The sequence below is a fragment of the Rhinoraja longicauda genome, chromosome 2 (assembly GCF_053455715.1).
Source record: "Rhinoraja longicauda isolate Sanriku21f chromosome 2, sRhiLon1.1, whole genome shotgun sequence".
Taxonomy (NCBI): Eukaryota; Metazoa; Chordata; class Chondrichthyes; order Rajiformes; family Arhynchobatidae; genus Rhinoraja; species Rhinoraja longicauda.
The window spans coordinates 61,297,583-61,315,335 of record NC_135954.1 but is presented as its reverse complement, the minus strand read 5'-3'; the positions used below and the strand labels follow the sequence as shown (position 1 = coordinate 61,315,335).

Sequence of the window (17,753 nt, the reverse complement as noted above, 5' to 3'; positions counted from 1 at the left end):
ATGTGAGAAGAGTTTGAGTAGGCTGGTCTACTTCCCCAGAAGAAGACGAGGAACAAGTAGCTCTTCTTAAGATTTTAAAAGAATGAGAAGCGATCTCATTGAAACGTATACATTTTCTGGAGGGTTAGCTAATGGAGAGGAAGTATCCAGAGGCTGAGGAGTCCAGAAATAGGTTATTATCTCGAAGTAGGGGATTGAGCATTTAGGGCTGAAATGAGGAGACATTTATTCACCCATGCTGAACCTTTGAGTTCTGTACCTGCAGAAATGTTAGATATTGTCTATGATTCTACGTCATTGCTCTTGCTACGTATTAGGGATATCCAAATCATTTTCAACTGGTATTGATATTGAAACAACTGATTCAGTATTGTTTCATTGCAACATTCAGAATCAATTCAATTATTCTTCTTTCTAGATACCAAATAAACTCATTGGGGAAAACCATGTCTGGATTAAGCAGTGGTATTTTAGCATTCAAGACTCTGGGGATGGAAATCCTGTGAAACTCCTGAGTGGATATTTGAGGGCGCTGAAAGACAAGGTGCATTTTTCTGTTAATTTATGCAATATAATAATTTCTCAGTGTTAACAAAAATGTTGAAATGTCCTTCACCATTCTCCATTTTTTTGCTCTTAAATGCCTATTTTAAATAGAAAATTCAAGTTAATGGACAGCTGCACCTTATTTTTCCATCAGGAAGGTCATACTCGGAGCAATATTAGGCAATTAAGCCCCTTGATTGCTTTCTGCCATTCAGTTGTATCGTGGCCTTTTATAGTCATAGAGAGTCATACAGTATGGAAACAGGTCTTTCGGCACAACTTGCCCACGCCGACCAACATGCCGCATCTACACTAGTCCCACCTGCCCAAGATCTATATCTATACATTAGTAAAACTCTTGGTTTGTTTGTGTGTACCATGCCCTCTACACAGCCAAAACGGTACTGATTGTGGATGATCAGCCACGACGGGCCGAATGGCCTCCTCCTATAAAAAAAGTAAATATAAAAAACATATTTTCTATGTTTCTATGGTACACGACAGCTCGACAATTTTAGGCCCACCCTACTCACCATTCTCCCGTGGTCTGAATAAACCCACTTTTGTTACTTTTTAAAAACAATTTACCTAATAAACTAATAAATGCGCCCCCCCCCCCCCCCCCCCCTCGGGAGGACCGGCGGCCGTCCTGGCATGTTCCGTGCCTGACCGTCCTACCGTTGTGCAGCGTGACGGGAGACGGTCCACAAGATTCCTACCGCACAGGTTCCTATTTCATCTTTTCCCCTTCACCTTAAAACTATGTCCTCTGGTTCTCGATTCCCTACTATGGGTAAAAGACTGTGTGTTTAGCCTATCTATTCCTCTCATGATCTTCTACACATTTATAAGATCACCCCTCATTCACCTGCGCTCCAAGTAATTAAGTCCTAGCCTGCTCAACCTCTCCATATAGCTCAGGCCTGAAGTCCTGGCAACATCCTCATAAATCTGCTCTGCACCCTTTCTAGCACATCTTTCAGGGTGACCAAATCTGAGCATAATACTGAATGTATTGTATACAGTGCATTCAGATAGTATTCAGACCCCTTCACTTTTACCACATTTTGTTACGTTACAGCCTTATTTAAAAATGGATTAAATCCTTTTTTTTTAGCATCAATCTACACACAATACCCCAGAATGAAGAAGCGAAAACAGGTGTTTAGAAATTTTTGCTTCTTCATTCTGGGGTATTGTGTGTAGATTGATGCTAAAAAAAAAGAATTTAATCCATTTTAAAATAAGGCTGTAATGTAACAAAATGTGGAAAAAGTGAAGGGGTCTGGATACTTTCTGCAGACCTCCCAACCCTCCTAAATTTGGCAGAAAGTTTCCGCTTTCTTATTTCATTTTCACTATTCCGATTTCGCCTCACATTTTTCCGCAAGACAGTATTGCGATCCTTGTTAGCACGGTCACAGACTCGCGCTATGAGATCCTTCCGTATGCTTTGTCGAGTCACATATATCAACGCATACGTCACCGCGGGGCCGTCAGCGACGACAATCGGGGATATATAGCACGTTAACAGCTGCGGATGATAGAGTACGCATGCAGATCCATCTGCTGTCAGTAATGTTTACACCGTGTACGTGAAATTCCGGATAGCGAATCCACGGGCATTATTTTGCGCTGATACCTTTTGCATACCGTTTACGACATATAACACGAACTTCAGCGAAATTAAGTGTGCACATGCATATGGTGGATCAAAACAAATGCTGCTGTGAAAACGATTATGGCTTATGTGGTGAAGCCTACATCATTGAAGGAATACCCCCTGCTTCAAGTACCATACACCAGTAGTGAACATCAGAAAGCTGACAATGATGTGTTCATAGGGCATTCTACGAAAGATTTTCTGAGTGCACATCAAGAAATAGACAGTGTCAACTTCTACAGGATGGTCAGAGATTTCTATTGCCGTGCACTGGATTACATGATTGCCAAATTCCCACTCTCGGATCCAACGTTGGTACATGTTATTTTTTTGCTGAAAGGTTGCATTACGCGCCATATTATGAATTTTGATGTAGAATTCTGAATTTTGGACATCAAAATTATGAATTTGTACAATCCAATGTTGGGAGGTCTGTTTCTGAATGCACTGTAACTTTAACTTGACCTCCCAACTTATAACTCAATACTGTGACTGATGAAGGTCAAACTGCCAAAAGCCAATTTGACCATCCTATCCACCTGTGATGCCACTTTCAAGGAACTATGTACCTGCATTTTTAGATCCCTCTACTCTACAACAGTCCCCAGAGCCCTCCCGTTCATTGTGTAGGTCCTGCTCTTGTTAGACTTTCCAAAATGCAACACCTCACATTTCTCTGTATTAAATTCTATCAGCTGCTCCTCAGACTAGCTGCCTAACTGATCAAAATCCTACTGCAATTTTTGAGAACCATCTTCACTGTCTACAATACCACCCACTTTAGTGTCATCTGCAAACTTGCTAATCATGCCTCGTATGTTCTCATCCAAATCATTGATAAAGATGACAAACAGAAATGACCCCAGCATGGAGGCACACCACTAGGTACAGGCCTCCAGTCCAAAAAGCATCCTTCCACCATAACCCTCTGCTGCCTTCCATGAAGTTAGTTTTCTATTTTGTCAGCTATCTCTCCTTGGAATTTCTACCACAATTTGACCATGTTCATAAATGAAATTTCGATTGATCCAACTTCAAAGGAGCTAAAGGTTAAATTGACAGTGTCCGTATTACAACTGACCGGTTCGAAATTTGAGTTGTTTCGATCCTTGCCTTTTTGTGAAGAAGTGTTTCTCGACACAACGCGTGAATAACCTAGCTTCAACTTCTGATGTAGGCTCTTCAACCTGAAACATTAACTCTCATTCTCTTTCCACTCATGCTGCCTGACCTGCTATGTGTTTTTCCACATCTCCAATTTCTAGCTTGTGAAGTTAAACACTAAATGCTGGAGTAACTCAGCGAATCCGACAGTCAATCCAAATTGTCACTTATTCCTTTTATCTAGTGATGCTGCCGGACCCTCTGAGTTACTCCAGCAATTTGTGTCTATCTTCGGTGTAAACCAGCATCTGCATTTCCTTCCAATATATCTAGCTTGTGGAGTTTTTCGTTTTCTAATTTTGACAAGTAAAAATTCCATTGTTCTGATTCAGTACGTATGACAATTAAACATTCGTGACTTTCTTAACATTACTCCCTCTTATTTTGACACTTCCATCCGAGTAATTTTTCTCTGATTCCCTGTTACATCCTTTAATTATGGCACTTTTGTTGGTGCTAATCTTGATGTATTTGTGGAATTACAAACCTGTGCGAACCATTATCCACAATTGGATCTATTATGGTCCACAAGTATTACCAATAATCAATAGGAGTAGGCCATTCGGCCCTTCGAGCCAGCACCGCTTCAATGTGATCATGGCTGTTCATTCACAATCAGTACCCTGTTCCTGCCTTCTCCCCATACCCCCTGATTCCGCTATCATTAAGAGCTCTAACTCTCTCTTGAAAGCATCCAGAGAATTGGCCTCCACTGCCTTCTGAGGCAGAATTCCACAGATTTACAACTCTCTCCGTTCTAAATGGCCTACCCCTCATTCTTAAACTGTGGCCCCTGGTTCGGGACTCCCCCAACATCGGGAACATGTTTCCTAACTCTATCTTGTCCAATCCCTTAATAATCTTATGTTTCAATAAGATCCCCTCTCATCCTTCTAAATTCCAGTGTATACAAGCCCAGTCGCTCCAGTCTTTCAACATACGACAGTCCCGCCATTCCGGGAATTAACCTAGTGAACCTACGCTGCACTCCCTCAATAGCAAGAATGTCCTTCCTCAAATTTGGAGACCAAAACTGCACACAGTACTCCAGGTGTGGTCTCACTAGGGCCCTGTACAACTGCAGAAGGACCTCTTTGCTTCTATACTCAACTCCTCTTGTCATGAAGGCCAACATGCCATTAGCTTTCTTCACTGCCTGCTGAACCTGCATACTTACTTTCAGTAAACAAGGACACCCAGATCTCTTCGTACTTCCCCTTTTCTAATTTGACACCATTCAGATAATAATCTGCCATCCTGTTCTTATCACCAAAGTGGATAACCTCACATTTATCCACATTAAACTACATCTGCCATGCATCTACCCACTCACACAACCTGTCCAAGTCACCCTGCATCTTCATAGCATCCTCCTCACAGTTCACACTGCCATCCAGCTTTGTGTCATCTGAAAATTTGCTAATGTTACCTTTAATCCCTTCATCTAAGTCATTAATGTATATTGTAAATAGCTGCAGTCCCAGCACCGAGCCTTGCAGTACCCCACTAGTCACTGCCTGCCATTCTGAAAGGGACCCATTAATCCCTACTCTTTGTCTGCCAACCAATTTTCTATCCATGTCAGTACCCTACCCCCAATACCATGTGCTCTAATTTTGCCCACTAATCTCCTATGTGGGACCTTATCAAAGGCTTTCTGAAAGTCCAGGCACACTACATCCACTGGCTCTCCCCTTGACAATTTTCCTAGTTACATCCTCAAAAAGTTCCAGAAGATTAGTCAAGCATGATTTCCCCTTTGTGCTTTTTATCTCTGTGCTTTTTATCTCTGTAGATCTGTAATCTGTGTAATTTTCTGATTGCTTCCTTAAATCCCAGTTATGAATAGTGTGTAAATATCAAAGAGGTAGAAATTTTAAACAATTCAATTATATTATTTGTTAAGGAAATGCCAAAACTATATTATTTGTGAATTAAATAAAAGTTAAAAAATTGGAAATACTCCAGCAGGTTAAGTAAGGGCTGTGGAAAGATAATTATTTTGCATTGCTCCTCCTCTTAATGTTTCACTATTATTACTTTTGTCAATTAATCTCTGCTGCAGACCTTCTCCGATTCTCTCTCTCATCTCCCCATTAATATATGCTTGCTAAACTCGTCCCACAGAAGGGCATTCATTTGGCTCTGTTTCTCTGCCTGACTGTAATTGCTGAGTATTGCACACATTTCCTGTATTGTTCGACCTGAATCATTAAGTTATGCCTATTCATCATAATCATTAATGTATTGTGTTCCTGTGCATTAGTGCATCTTCCTGTAGGATGCCTAAGAGTCAAGGGGAGAGGAAGTGGTGGCTGAGGCTTTTTAAGGGAAAACAATCTTGGTGAGGACCAGATCAGGTTCAAGGTGATGCTTGCAGTCACCAAAGTTATGGCATGCTTTGCTGATTAAAACAACACTTTCTTCTGTGATTTTATGTTCAACCATGTGGCTGCTTAATGAACTTTGTTGAATTGTTGCTTCAGTGTACTGACAGATGAAATGCTTTTTGTGTGTTTTCCCCCTTTTTTTCAAAACTTCATGCATGGTTGATAGCAAAGCTTCAAAGGCACCCAAGACACTTCTGAAATAGTTTATTACATGTGTTAATATAAATATTAATGTGTTAAATAAAGTTCTATTGTACCACCTCAAACAAAAAACAAACACTTCTAAAGTACTAACGTCTACTATGCTTATTAGATGCAAAACTGAGTCCAGTGTGTTTATACATACAAACAAAGTTATGGGTAAATTCAAATTAGGCTGTGCTTAAGAGATTCTGATTACATTTCAGCAGCAGTACAAAGTCTTAGAAGGGTTGTATTGATCGTATTCCATGAGTGAATAATATTTGCTCGACCTGAAGAGGCTTGTCAACTCTTATCACGCACACATTACAAGTGTTTTTGAAACAAATATATCCATGGGGGTATATGTAAATTCTATCCAAATTTGCTGATGATTCAAATTTAGATGGGAACGTAGGTTTGTGAGCAGAAGCACCAAATGATTTTAGAAACAAAGAACTGCAGATGCTGATTTACAAAGAAAGACAAAGTGCTGGAGTAACTCAGCATGTCAGGCAGCATTTCCGGAGAACATGGATAGGTAACGTTTTGGGTTGGGATCCTACCCCACACTGGTAATAATGGGGGCAAGGCAAAACCTGGTGAGTGATAGGTAGATGGTTGGACAAACGCCAGAGGTAAAAAGTGTGAGATAAGGAGAGAAGGTGCGAATTTTGAAGCTAGAGGAAGGAATACAGTTGCTCCTCAACTTGGGTTTATCCTCTGACAAACCCATCGTAAACCGAAAATATCGTAAGCCGAAAATGCCTTTAAATACACCTGATCACGTGACCGGAAGCGAGCTGCCACTCGTTGCCGCTGCCCAGTGTTTGCATCATCGTAAAGTCGAAATATCGTAAGTCGAAGCATCGTAAGTTGAGGAGCATCTGTATAAGTGGAATTGGAGGGGAGAAATTGGTGTGCATCCAGGTGGGGTGCAGGGAAGGAGCGGGGACCATGAAGAGTGGATGATGTGGTTTTAGAGGTTAGTTACCCCAAATTGGAGAATTCAATGTTCAAACCGTTGGGTTGTAACCTACCCAAGCAGAATATGAGGTGTTCCTCCAGTTTGTGTGTGGTCTCACTCAGGCAATGGAGAAGACTCAGGAAAGAAAAGTCAGCATGGGAAGGGGAGTTAAAATGGTTAGCAACCAGGAGATCCAATAGACCATGGTGGACTAAGCTCAAATGTTTGGCGAAATGGTTGCCGACTCCATGCTTGTTTTCGCCGAAGTAAATGAAGCCACTTCGGGAACACAAGATGCAGTAGATGAGGTTTGAGGAGGTGCACTTCTGTCTTCCCTGGAAGGACTGCAGGGGTCCCTGGATGGAGGTGAGGGAGGAGGTAGGGACAGATGTTACATCTCCTGCGGTTGCAGGGGAAAGTGAATGGGGTAAAATGCATGGGAAGGGATGATTGAACCATGGAGTTGCAGAGGGAGCAGTCTCTGTTGAAGACAAAAAGGGGATGGGAAGATGTGACTGGTGCTAGGATCACGTTGAAGGTGATGGAAATGTCTGAGCATGATATGTTGGATGTAGAGGCTGGTGGGGTGAAAGGTGCAGACCAGAGGACTCTATCCTTGTTCTGTCAAGGAGGAAGGGGAAAGCAAGCAGAACCACTGGAAACAGGCGACGCAGATGAGAGATCCATTTATGACAGCGGAGGGGAACGACGTTTACTAAATAAAGAGGACATCTCGGTATCAAAAAATGGTATATAATGCGGGTAAAGTATTCCATTTTATTAGGAAGAATAAAAAGGCAGAATATTAGTTTGAACGGTGTGAGGTTTAATATGGTGGTATTTAGGATAATTTGGATTATTTTTTATTGCCAGAAGGAAGGACTGCAAAAATGCACCATGTGTGTAGGACTTGTGCGAGCACACGGAGTAATCTTGTCGCTTAGAATTATGGATCCTTTCCTTAAAGAAGGACATGGAGCAGTGACAAGAAGCCTCAATAGATTTATTCTTGGGAGGAAGCGTTCTTTTATGCAGAATAATTTTGTAAATTGAGCTTAAGCTCTGGAATTTAGAAGAGTGCGAGGCAATTTCTTAGAAAAATAAGAATTTGATTGAAGGATAGATGTAAAGAGAATCTAGAATGAGGGGCATAATTTTGACTAAGCTAAAGCTGGAAATCTCTGAAATTCTGTACTCCAGAGAACTGTCGATGAGACATTAGATATATTCAAAGCTGAGATAGATTTTTAGATTTTAAAGGAGTTGGGGCAACAATCGGACAGTCATGCTCTTATAGAATGGTGGAACAAATTTGAGCATTTTGCATTCTATTCCAATTTTTTGTATGTTATTATTGTGCATGTGTAAAATTTGCCATCAATTTTCAAATGTTGACAACAAGAATTTACAAAGCTCTCTGGTTACAGAATTAATGCGTTGTGATTTTAACTTTCCCCTCTGCCCCTTCTTGTCACCACCATTAGTGCACTCGTTTATATGAAATGGATTCCTGGGAAGAAAGAAAGGCTGCCTGTGAAGAACTGTTCCAAACCGATACAGAGGAGTACATAATGTATGAAGCTGTGAAAATTATGATGTTGGCTAAGGCGATTGAACTCAACAGCAACCAGGTGCAAGAAAAAGATGTTCCTCTATTCAGCTGGCTGTTGTTTGCTCGTGATACTTCTACTAGCCCTTATGAGTTCATGAAAAATCATTTGAATCATGTCGGCAACACTGGTGGACTGGATCAGGTAAGGGAATACAATGATAAAATCTTGAAATAAACTATCAAAGTCTAGGAGCTCTACATCATCAGGAGTTCAAAATTGTCATTTCACTCCACTTTTCAATGCTTGTTCACAGTGCATTTCAGCACACAGTGGATGGAGCCAGTCCATAGATTTTGTACAATGTACAACCTTTTTTTAAATTGGATGTGCATAAAATAAACGGAATGTCAACATTTAACTAGGGTATACCGCATTTACAGTGCCCTCCCTGTTTGGGACAAAGACCCATCATTTATTTATTTGCCTCTGTACTCCACAATTTGAGATTTGTAATAGAAAAAAATCACGTGATTAAAGTGCACATTGTCAGATTTTAATATTTTTATACATTTTGGTTTCACCATGTAGAAATTACGGCAGTGTTTATACATAGTCCCCCCATTTCAGGGCACCATAATGTTTGGGATACAGCAATGTCGTGTAAATGAAAGTAGTCATGTTTAGTATTTTGTTGCATATCCTTTGCTTGCAATGACTGCTTGAAGTCTGTGATTCATGGACATCACCAGTTGCTGGGTGTCTTTTCTGGTGATGCTCTGCCAGGCCTGCATTGCAGCCATCTTTAGCTTATGCTTGCTTTGGGGTCTAGTCCCCTTCCATTTTCTCCTCAGCATATAAAAGGCCTGCTCAATTGGGTTCAGATCGGGTGATTGACTTGGCCACTCAAGAATTGACCATTTTTTAGCTTGCAAAAACTCCTTTGTTGCTTTAGCAGTATGTTTGGGATCATTGTCTTGCTGTAGAATGAACCGCCGGCCAATGAGTTTTGAGGCATTTGTTTGAACTTGAGCAGATAGGATGTGTCTATACACCTTAGAATTCATTATGCTACTACCATCAGCAGTTGTTTCATCAATGAAGACAAGTGAGCCAGTACCTTCAGCAGCCAAACATGCCCAGGCCATAACACCCCCACCACCATGTTTCACAGATGAGGTGGTATGCTTTGGATCTTGGGCAGTTCCTTCTCTCCTCTATACTTTGCTCTTGCCATCACTCTGATATAAGTTCATCTTCATCTCATCTGTCCACAAGACCTTTTTCCAGAACTGGGGTTGCTCTTTTAAGTACTTCTTGGCCATCCTGTTTACGGCTAACTAGTGGTTTGCATCTTGCAGTGCAGCCTCTGTATTTCTGTTCATGAAGTCTTCTGCGGACAGTGATCATTGACAAATCCACACCTGACTCCTGAAGAGTGTTTGAAGATTTTTCTTTATTATAGAGAGAATCCTTCAGTCATCAGCTGTGGAGGTCTTCCTTGGCCTGCCAGTCCCTTTGCGATTAGTAAGCTCACCAGTGCTCTCTTTCTTCTTAATGATGTTCCAAACAGTTGATTTTGGTAAGCCTAAGGTTTGGCTGATGTCTCTAACAGTTTTATTCTTGTTTCTCAGTCTTATAATGGCTTCTTGACTTTCATTGGCACAACTTTGGTCCTCGTGTTGATAAACAGCAATAAAAGTTTCCAAAGGTGATGGAAAGACTGGAGGAAGTTTGAGGTGCTGAGAGCTCTCTTATACCTGCAGTAAGGAGGCAATTAAGCACACCTGAGTAATTACAAACACCTGTGCAACATTGTGGTGCTCTGAAATGGGGGGGCTATGTATAAATACTCCTGTAATTTCTACATGGTGAAACCAAAATGTATAAAAATGGCCTTTAATAAAATCTGACAATGTGCACTTTAATAACCACATGTGATTTTTTTCTATTACAAATCTCAAATTGTGGAGTACAGAGGCAAATAAATAAATGATGGGTCTTTGTCCCAAACATTATGGAGGGCGGTGTAAGCTCCATGCAGATTAAAGTTGATTTTGGTCAGCAAATAGAACTTGTGGAAATGAAAGACTACTAAATAATGAGTTGTTATTGTGCAGTCACTTTCCAGCAGCTATGCCTTTGCTCACAGGGCAGTGACTGGTCATTAGCTGCTGCCATCATGTTAGGCAGGATTCTTTCAAGATTATTCACATTCGGGCACAAGGAATAGAATGGAGAATTGGCCTTTTGGCCGTTCAAACCTATTTTTCCATCAGTAAGATCATGGCTGATATGATCGATGTTTGCCTTGCCTCCACTTTCCTTCCCACTCCCCTTAATCTCTGACTAGAAAATCAGAGTCCCCCCCACGGCTCATAGTGCATGCAGCAATAGAGTTATTACCTTATAGTGCCAGAAACCCGGCTTTGATCCTGACTGCAGATGTACAGTTTATATGTTCTCCCCATGACTACATGGGTTTTCCTCGGTTGCTCCGGTTTCCTCCCACAGTCCAAAGACACACGGGTTTGTAGGTTAATTGGCTTTGGTAAAATATGCAAATTGTCCCTAGTGTGTAAGGCAGTGCTAGTGTACGGGGATCGCTGGTCAGCGCAGACTCTGAATGGATCTGAAGGGCTTGTTTCCACACTGTATCTCTAAACTAAAGCAGTGTCCAGAAGGTTCATCATTTGTTCCTAGAGATCCACATAAAATAAAGAAGTTGCTAACCTTCATCTCATCTTTTGTGAATTGTTTTCTTGCCATTTGGAGGTCAATGCCACCCACGAAATTCTGACAGGTCTAAAGATCAAAAATGATTTTCTTTTATTTATTGCCAAACTGAAGGATTACTAAGATCATAAGTGATAGTAGAATTTGGCCATTCGGCCCATCAAGTCTAATCTATCTCTCCCTCCTAACCTCATTCTCCTGCCTTCTCTCCATAACCTCTGACACCTGTACTAATCAAGAATCTATCTATCTCTGCCTTAAAAATATCCACTGACTTGGCCTCCACAGCCTTCTGTGGCAAAGAATTCCATAGATTCACCACCCTCTCAGAAATGTCTCCTGATCTTCCTAAAAGAATGTCCTTTAATTCTGGGGCTATGACCTCTAGTCCTAGACTAGTGGAAACATCCTCTCCACATCCACTCTACCCAAGCCTTTCACTATTCTGTGTTTCAATGAGGTCCCCCCCTCATTCTTCTAAACTCCAGCAAGTACAGGCCCAGTGCCGACAAACGCTCATCATAGGTTAACCTACACATTCCTGGGATCATTCTTGTAAACCTCCTCTGGACCCTCTCCAGAGCCAGCACATCCTTCCTCAGATATGGTGCCCAAAATTGCTCACAATATTCCAAATGCGACCTTACCAGCACCTTATAGAACCTCAGCATTACATCCATGTTTTTGTATACAAGCCCTCTTGAAATAAATGCTAGCATTAAGTTTGCTTCCTTTAATGTTTTGTGAGCCTGTACCCACTGTCCATCGTTAACAAAAAAGGCGCACAGTGATGGAGTATCTCAGCAGGTCAAGCAGTATCTCTGGTGAATATGGATAAGTGACATTTCAGATTCTGACCCGAGACGTCAGCTATCCATGTTCTCCAAAGATGCTGCTTGACCTGCTGAGGTACTCTAGCACTTTGTGTCTTTTTATTGCAAACCAGTAACAACAGTTCCATGTGTCTACCATCCATCATCCTTTCACGGCACCAGTCCTTCAATTTGATTCTCCAAAATGCATCATCTCTTGATGAACTTAATCACCTATGTGATAGGGAGCAGCTTGTTATAGTGGAATCCAGTGGGATATTTTCATATTGTTTTGTGGGGCTGAAAAAGTTTTAAAGCATCAGCTGATGTATATATGGAACATGAAGAATCGAATATCCCATGGTCACACAATTGCACCTATGGTATCTAAAATTTGCCATTATTCATTCCCCACAAAACAAATGAAAATTGCCCAAATTTGAAATTCCCCTTTTAATGATCTTGCTGCCCAGGTATGGGATCAAATAGGATCACCACTCTTGGATCAAAGGGAGCATAGTCTGGTGAATTTGTCAGCAAGGACTGAGCAGATATGCCATATCTGCTTCAATCATTCAATCATACCACAGCTCCAATCATTCCTTCGAGGTTGCCAGCAAAGCCCAGGAAATTTAATCCATTGAGACTCTGTCTTTCTGAATGGTTAAAATTTTATTCTCATCCACCAATTTTATGATTGCAAAATTGTTTCATTGCCCAGTGTAAAAAGTTAACATTTTAGGTTATGTAAATAATAAAGGATAATTTGGTCGTGATGAGAGAAGAGATGCATTTACACATTCTGCCAACTGGCTGAATTTTCTGGCTGCAGTAGAAAGCTTGCTAATCTTGAGGCTTTGACCAAATGTTCCTTTACACATTCACCACTTGCCTAATGAACAGCCGTGCAGAATTGAGCAATAAGTAGACAAATGTCACACCATTTATCTGCTGGTACTACTTCAGTGAGCCATCTAGTGAAAGAACCAGTATTTTCATCAGGAACAGGTTGCCCACACCAGATGGCAGTATTGCAATTTGTAGCAAGTTTCTGAAATGGCCATTGTAACCTCAGAAATTAATATCATCACTTGCTTTCTGCAAAGGGCAAATGTTCATTCCTTTTCAGAATTTAACTGGTTGTTGAACAACATTCACAGGCTTGTAAAAAATTTTGACGACATGCTTAATTGTTCAAGGCAATCATTTTGCTGTTTTAAATTCTGTTACTGGTAAAAAATAATTATCAGGAGTTTGTTAGGACTCTTCTTCAGACAGATGGAATAGAGAAGAGAAAGCTGAAAAAGCAAGGTAAGTGTGACAAGTGATAGGTGACATGGATACAAGGAGCAATTTACAGATGGGTGGAAATGATGACAAAGACTAAAAGTGAAATGGAATAGGTACCCTTTTGCCTATATCCCTCCCTCCAGATTTACATTTCACTTATCTTCCTTTCTTATCTGACACGGTTTCTCCTTTTCATCTTGAATCTTTGTCACTATCTCCACCCTTCTGCACCTGTATCCACGTCACCTGCCAGGCTTTGCACACCCTTTGTACGAGGTTTCTCACTCCACCTGACTGAAGAAGTATCCTGACCCAAAACATTCTGTCCATTTCCCTCCATAGATGCTATCTGACCCGCTGAGTTCCTCCAGCACTTTGAAGTCTTAATGAAATTGCCAAAAATCTTTGAGAAAACACCTGGGTAATGTGTACAGTTTTGGTCCTATTGCCCAAGAAAGGATGTAGAAAGGATTGAAACAAAGATTCAGTAGACTGGTTCCAAAAAGGTGGGGTTGTACTATGAAGAGAGATTGATTTAGCTTCTAGTGTTTAGAAGGATGAGAGGAGATCTCATCAAAATTTACCAAAATCTTAAAGGGCCTGACAGACAAGGTACAGGGAGATTTTTTCCTCTTGCTGATGTATCCAGAAGCAATGGCACAGACTGAGAATAAGGGATAGTCAATCAATTCAAGATGGAAAGGATGTGAAATTTCTTCATTTGGATGGTATATAATTTTTGTAATTCTTTAACTTGGACAGCAGTGGAAGTTCAGCAACTATGTTCATTCATATCAGTGGGCAATAGATTTCTGGGCATTAAGACAATGGAAGGATGTGGGGATAGTGCTGGATACATGATCCTGATGGGACGGCAGGATATGCTCAAAGGGCAGCATGACCTGTTCCCACTTTTTATATTCTTGTGCTTGCATGCAGCAAGATCCATTCACATAATGTGAGTCAAGGCCACAAATGAGAATCTAACCACCTAGCCTGGCATTCAATGACTTTACCAATGTTGATTTCACCAATATCAATATCCTGGGGGTTACCATTGGCTAGAAACTCCAGTGGCCCAACTAAATAAATACCATGGCTCTAAGAACAGTCCAGAGGCAGGAGATATCCTGTGGTGAGTGAGAGCTTTCCAACATTCACAATACATAAATCATGAATGTGATGGAATTCTCTCCACTTCCTGGATGTGACAACAATTCTCAAGAACCTTAACACCATTTGGTATTAAACAGCGACTTGAGCGGCAAGCCCATAAACTATCCTATGCTTTCATTCTTTCTGCCACCAGTGAACAGTAGCTGCAATATGTATCATCGACAAAAAGAACCAGTTATTGCCAAGGATACATCATCAAGAAGGACAGGGACAGCAGGCATAAAGGAACACCACATGCATGTTCTACTCCCAAGTTAGATACTATTCCGATTTGGAAATATATCATTGGTCGTTCGTTATTAGTGAGTCTAAATTCTGGAAACTCCTGCTCTATAGCACTGGCAATAGCTTCATGGGAAGAACTTAGCAGTTCAAGAATTGTTGTATTCATTGATAGTTACCCTTTCTGCACCAATAGAAATTATGTGCAATAACTGTTATCAAACTGATATATTCCCTTTTTTCTCAAACATAACAGGTGGAAATGTTTCTTCTGGGATACTCCTTGCAAGTGACTATCCGAGTATTCAGGCTCTACAAATTTGGAACTGACGAGTTTATCACCTATTATCCTGATAATCACAAGGATGATTGGCCAATGGTTACCCTAGTAACAGAGGATGACAGGCATTATAATGTACCAATGAAAGACGACCAAGTGACTATTTTATAAGGTGGATTTGATGGGATGGGTGTAATTGGCAATACATATCTGGAATTTACAAAATCCAATTGGGGTTTTATGGAAAAGAGTTGCAGCTGAAGATGCATGACTTGAATCTTAAGAACTGTTCAGGTTAAAATAAAAGGTTGAGTGTATAATACAGAGGCAAGAAGAATAAATCTGCTGTTCCAGACTAATTTTGGTGTTCTATTAATACTTTGTAAGATTGTTCCTTTGTACACGGAAACTGCCTTCATAAATAATACTTGGAAATGTTATAAATTTATAAAATTTATTATACATGTAAGTGTTGAGATGTGTAATGATTTAATTTCCAAACTTTTGAGAACTTTATTGACTGAGGGACTTGGCATTCTGCCTCAAAGTTATATTTCACCTTTTTGGTATGCTAAAATATCATTGCTCTTTCAATTTCATGATTTTTTGGTGGGGCCAAAACAAAAGTCCATCAGGATTGCATAGCTTTTCCATCCAGAGAAGCACTGAAAGACAATGCCACTACCTTTGAGGGGATCCATTCCAAATGTGCCCGCGGCTTCTTTGCTGTGCAGGAGTCAGGTGGGTGTCATTCCTTAAAGGTATGGTGGCCCGATCTCAATGAGAAGCACCGACTGCCATGGAAGAGGCTGCAAGGGGCGACAGGGAGAAAGAACCTAGATTTACAGAAAGGGAAATTAAAGACACACAAGGGAGATAAATGCCAGGAGCAAGGTCTGATATCCTGGGGGTGCTGAAGACACAAGGCCTTCACAAGAATGGCCTCAAAGAAGTGGAGCTATGTTGCCAGAGCTTTCATAGCCTGTCAAGGTGTATCAATCAAGGTGAGTCACAGACCAGTAAACCTTCGTTTTTCCTACGTTTGTAAAGATTGATACGTGCACCTTGACCTCCCAATCATATCCCTCTATCCATATTTAGTTCCAGCAATCTACACAGGTAAAGCCCTGAAATGTGAATAATGAAAAGGTATTAGATGTTTTTCGTTTCAATTTAGGCTAAAACAGCAAGGAGTAAGAAGGTTCCGTTTATTAGGAATCAAAGTTGTGTGAAATCTTCCAAGTGTACTCTTCAGCATGTTTCATTGTGATTGGTACTGTATCGATCAACCACATATGTTATTACCGTGCAAGCTGGTAATGACACATTTCATCACTTTAAAGTATGTTCTAGGAGCAGCCTATTGCCTACAGTTCTCTTCTGGTTTGCTTTCCCAGGCTTCAAAGACTTATTTTTGTCCTTGCCACAAAATGAAGAACCAAAGATGCAGGAGGGAAGAGTGGAGTAAAAGAAGGAAAATGACGATGAAGAGTGCGTCATTGTTTCTGACACGACAGTGAACATCCTTAGAGACGGGCACTGTGAGAGCTGAGCAAATAGGTTTGGAGTGGGGTGCATCGCGGGGAAGTACTCAAAAGTGCAGACAGCCGCAGTCCTGCTTGAGGCATTGAGAAACTGGTGCTGGGACTTGCTCTGGGATAGGCCATTCTGCGCATTCATTCCCTCCAGGCATGGATGAGGATTTTGATTAGGGTGCGCCGAGAGATGAGGAGCACGTTGCTGGCAAAGTGCAGAAGATGATGAGCAGTTTGGATGTGCCTATCTCCCGAGGGGTAACTTCTTCACACAAAGGGTGGTGAGTGTATGAAACAAACTGCCAGAGGAGGTAGTTGAGTCAGGAACTATCCCAACATTTAAGAAACAGATAGGTACAGGTTTGGAGGAATAGGGACCAAAATCAGGCAGGTGGGACTAGTGTAACTGGGACATGTTGGTCGGTGTGGGCAAGCTGGGCCAAAGGGCCTGTTTCCACACTATCACTCTGACTCTATAAGTTGCTGAATACCATTGGTCAAGGCTATTTTCTTACATTGAATTGCTTTTGATGTTTTTGACGAAATACAGCATTATTTTCTAACAGCAAACCTTACCCGAGAAACTTGAGAAAATGGTTTGGATTGATGTGGCATGCCTGATATGTGAAATCCATTTACAGGATTATTGCATCCAAAGACATTTTTGGTAATGCCTAACTTAAAACACATTTGTCTGTGCAATTCTTGACTTTATCTTTTGACCCATGGTGTGAGCTTCTGAGACCTTTTAAAAGGTATTTAAGTCAGTTGATTCAAAAAGTATCAACTTAAGTGAATGGGTGAGATCTTGGCTGAAATGTCTAAAAACAGATTGTGTATCCCTTCATGGGCATTATTTTAACAGAGGCTTTATGTTGGATTTACTGCTGTCTGATTTGTCTGAGCAAGTTAGTCAAAACATGAAGATACGGTTAGGAAAGAAGCAATGGCAACACTGCAACATATTGCTCAAACGATAGTGTGTACCCTGAGAAGGCATTGATAACCAGCTAAATATATGAAAGGTGGTAGCTTTCAGTAAAATAAAATATATTGATTAGTTATTGGACACTTCAGGTGAAAAAAAATCGACTGATATTTCTCTAACCTTAAACATAAAATTACATGCATCTTTTCACAGACTAGATATCAATATTATTAATACATTGCTGTGAATATACTGGTTAAATTTAGTTGCTGTTTAGTTATCAGGAGATGAAAAAGTGAAAAATAAATGGTGCA

The 17,753-nt window shown here is 40.8% G+C and overlaps 1 protein-coding gene across 6 annotated transcripts in view; it reads left to right on the top strand.

The window, feature by feature from the left end:
• The window catches only part of LOC144604973 (ubiquitin thioesterase otulin-like), a 37,578-nt gene extending 22,243 nt beyond the window's left edge, over nt 1-15,335 (top strand). For all 6 annotated transcript variants that reach the window (XM_078419971.1, XM_078419952.1, XM_078419963.1 and 3 more), the window contains 3 exons: nt 419-544; nt 8,395-8,664; nt 14,953-15,335. In XM_078419971.1, the coding sequence (XP_078276097.1) occupies nt 419-544; nt 8,395-8,664; nt 14,953-15,147 (591 nt within the window). In that variant the 3' untranslated portion in view covers nt 15,148-15,335. The remainder of the gene's footprint in view (nt 1-418; nt 545-8,394; nt 8,665-14,952) is intronic.
• The last annotated feature ends 2,418 nt before the right edge of the window (nt 15,336-17,753 follow it).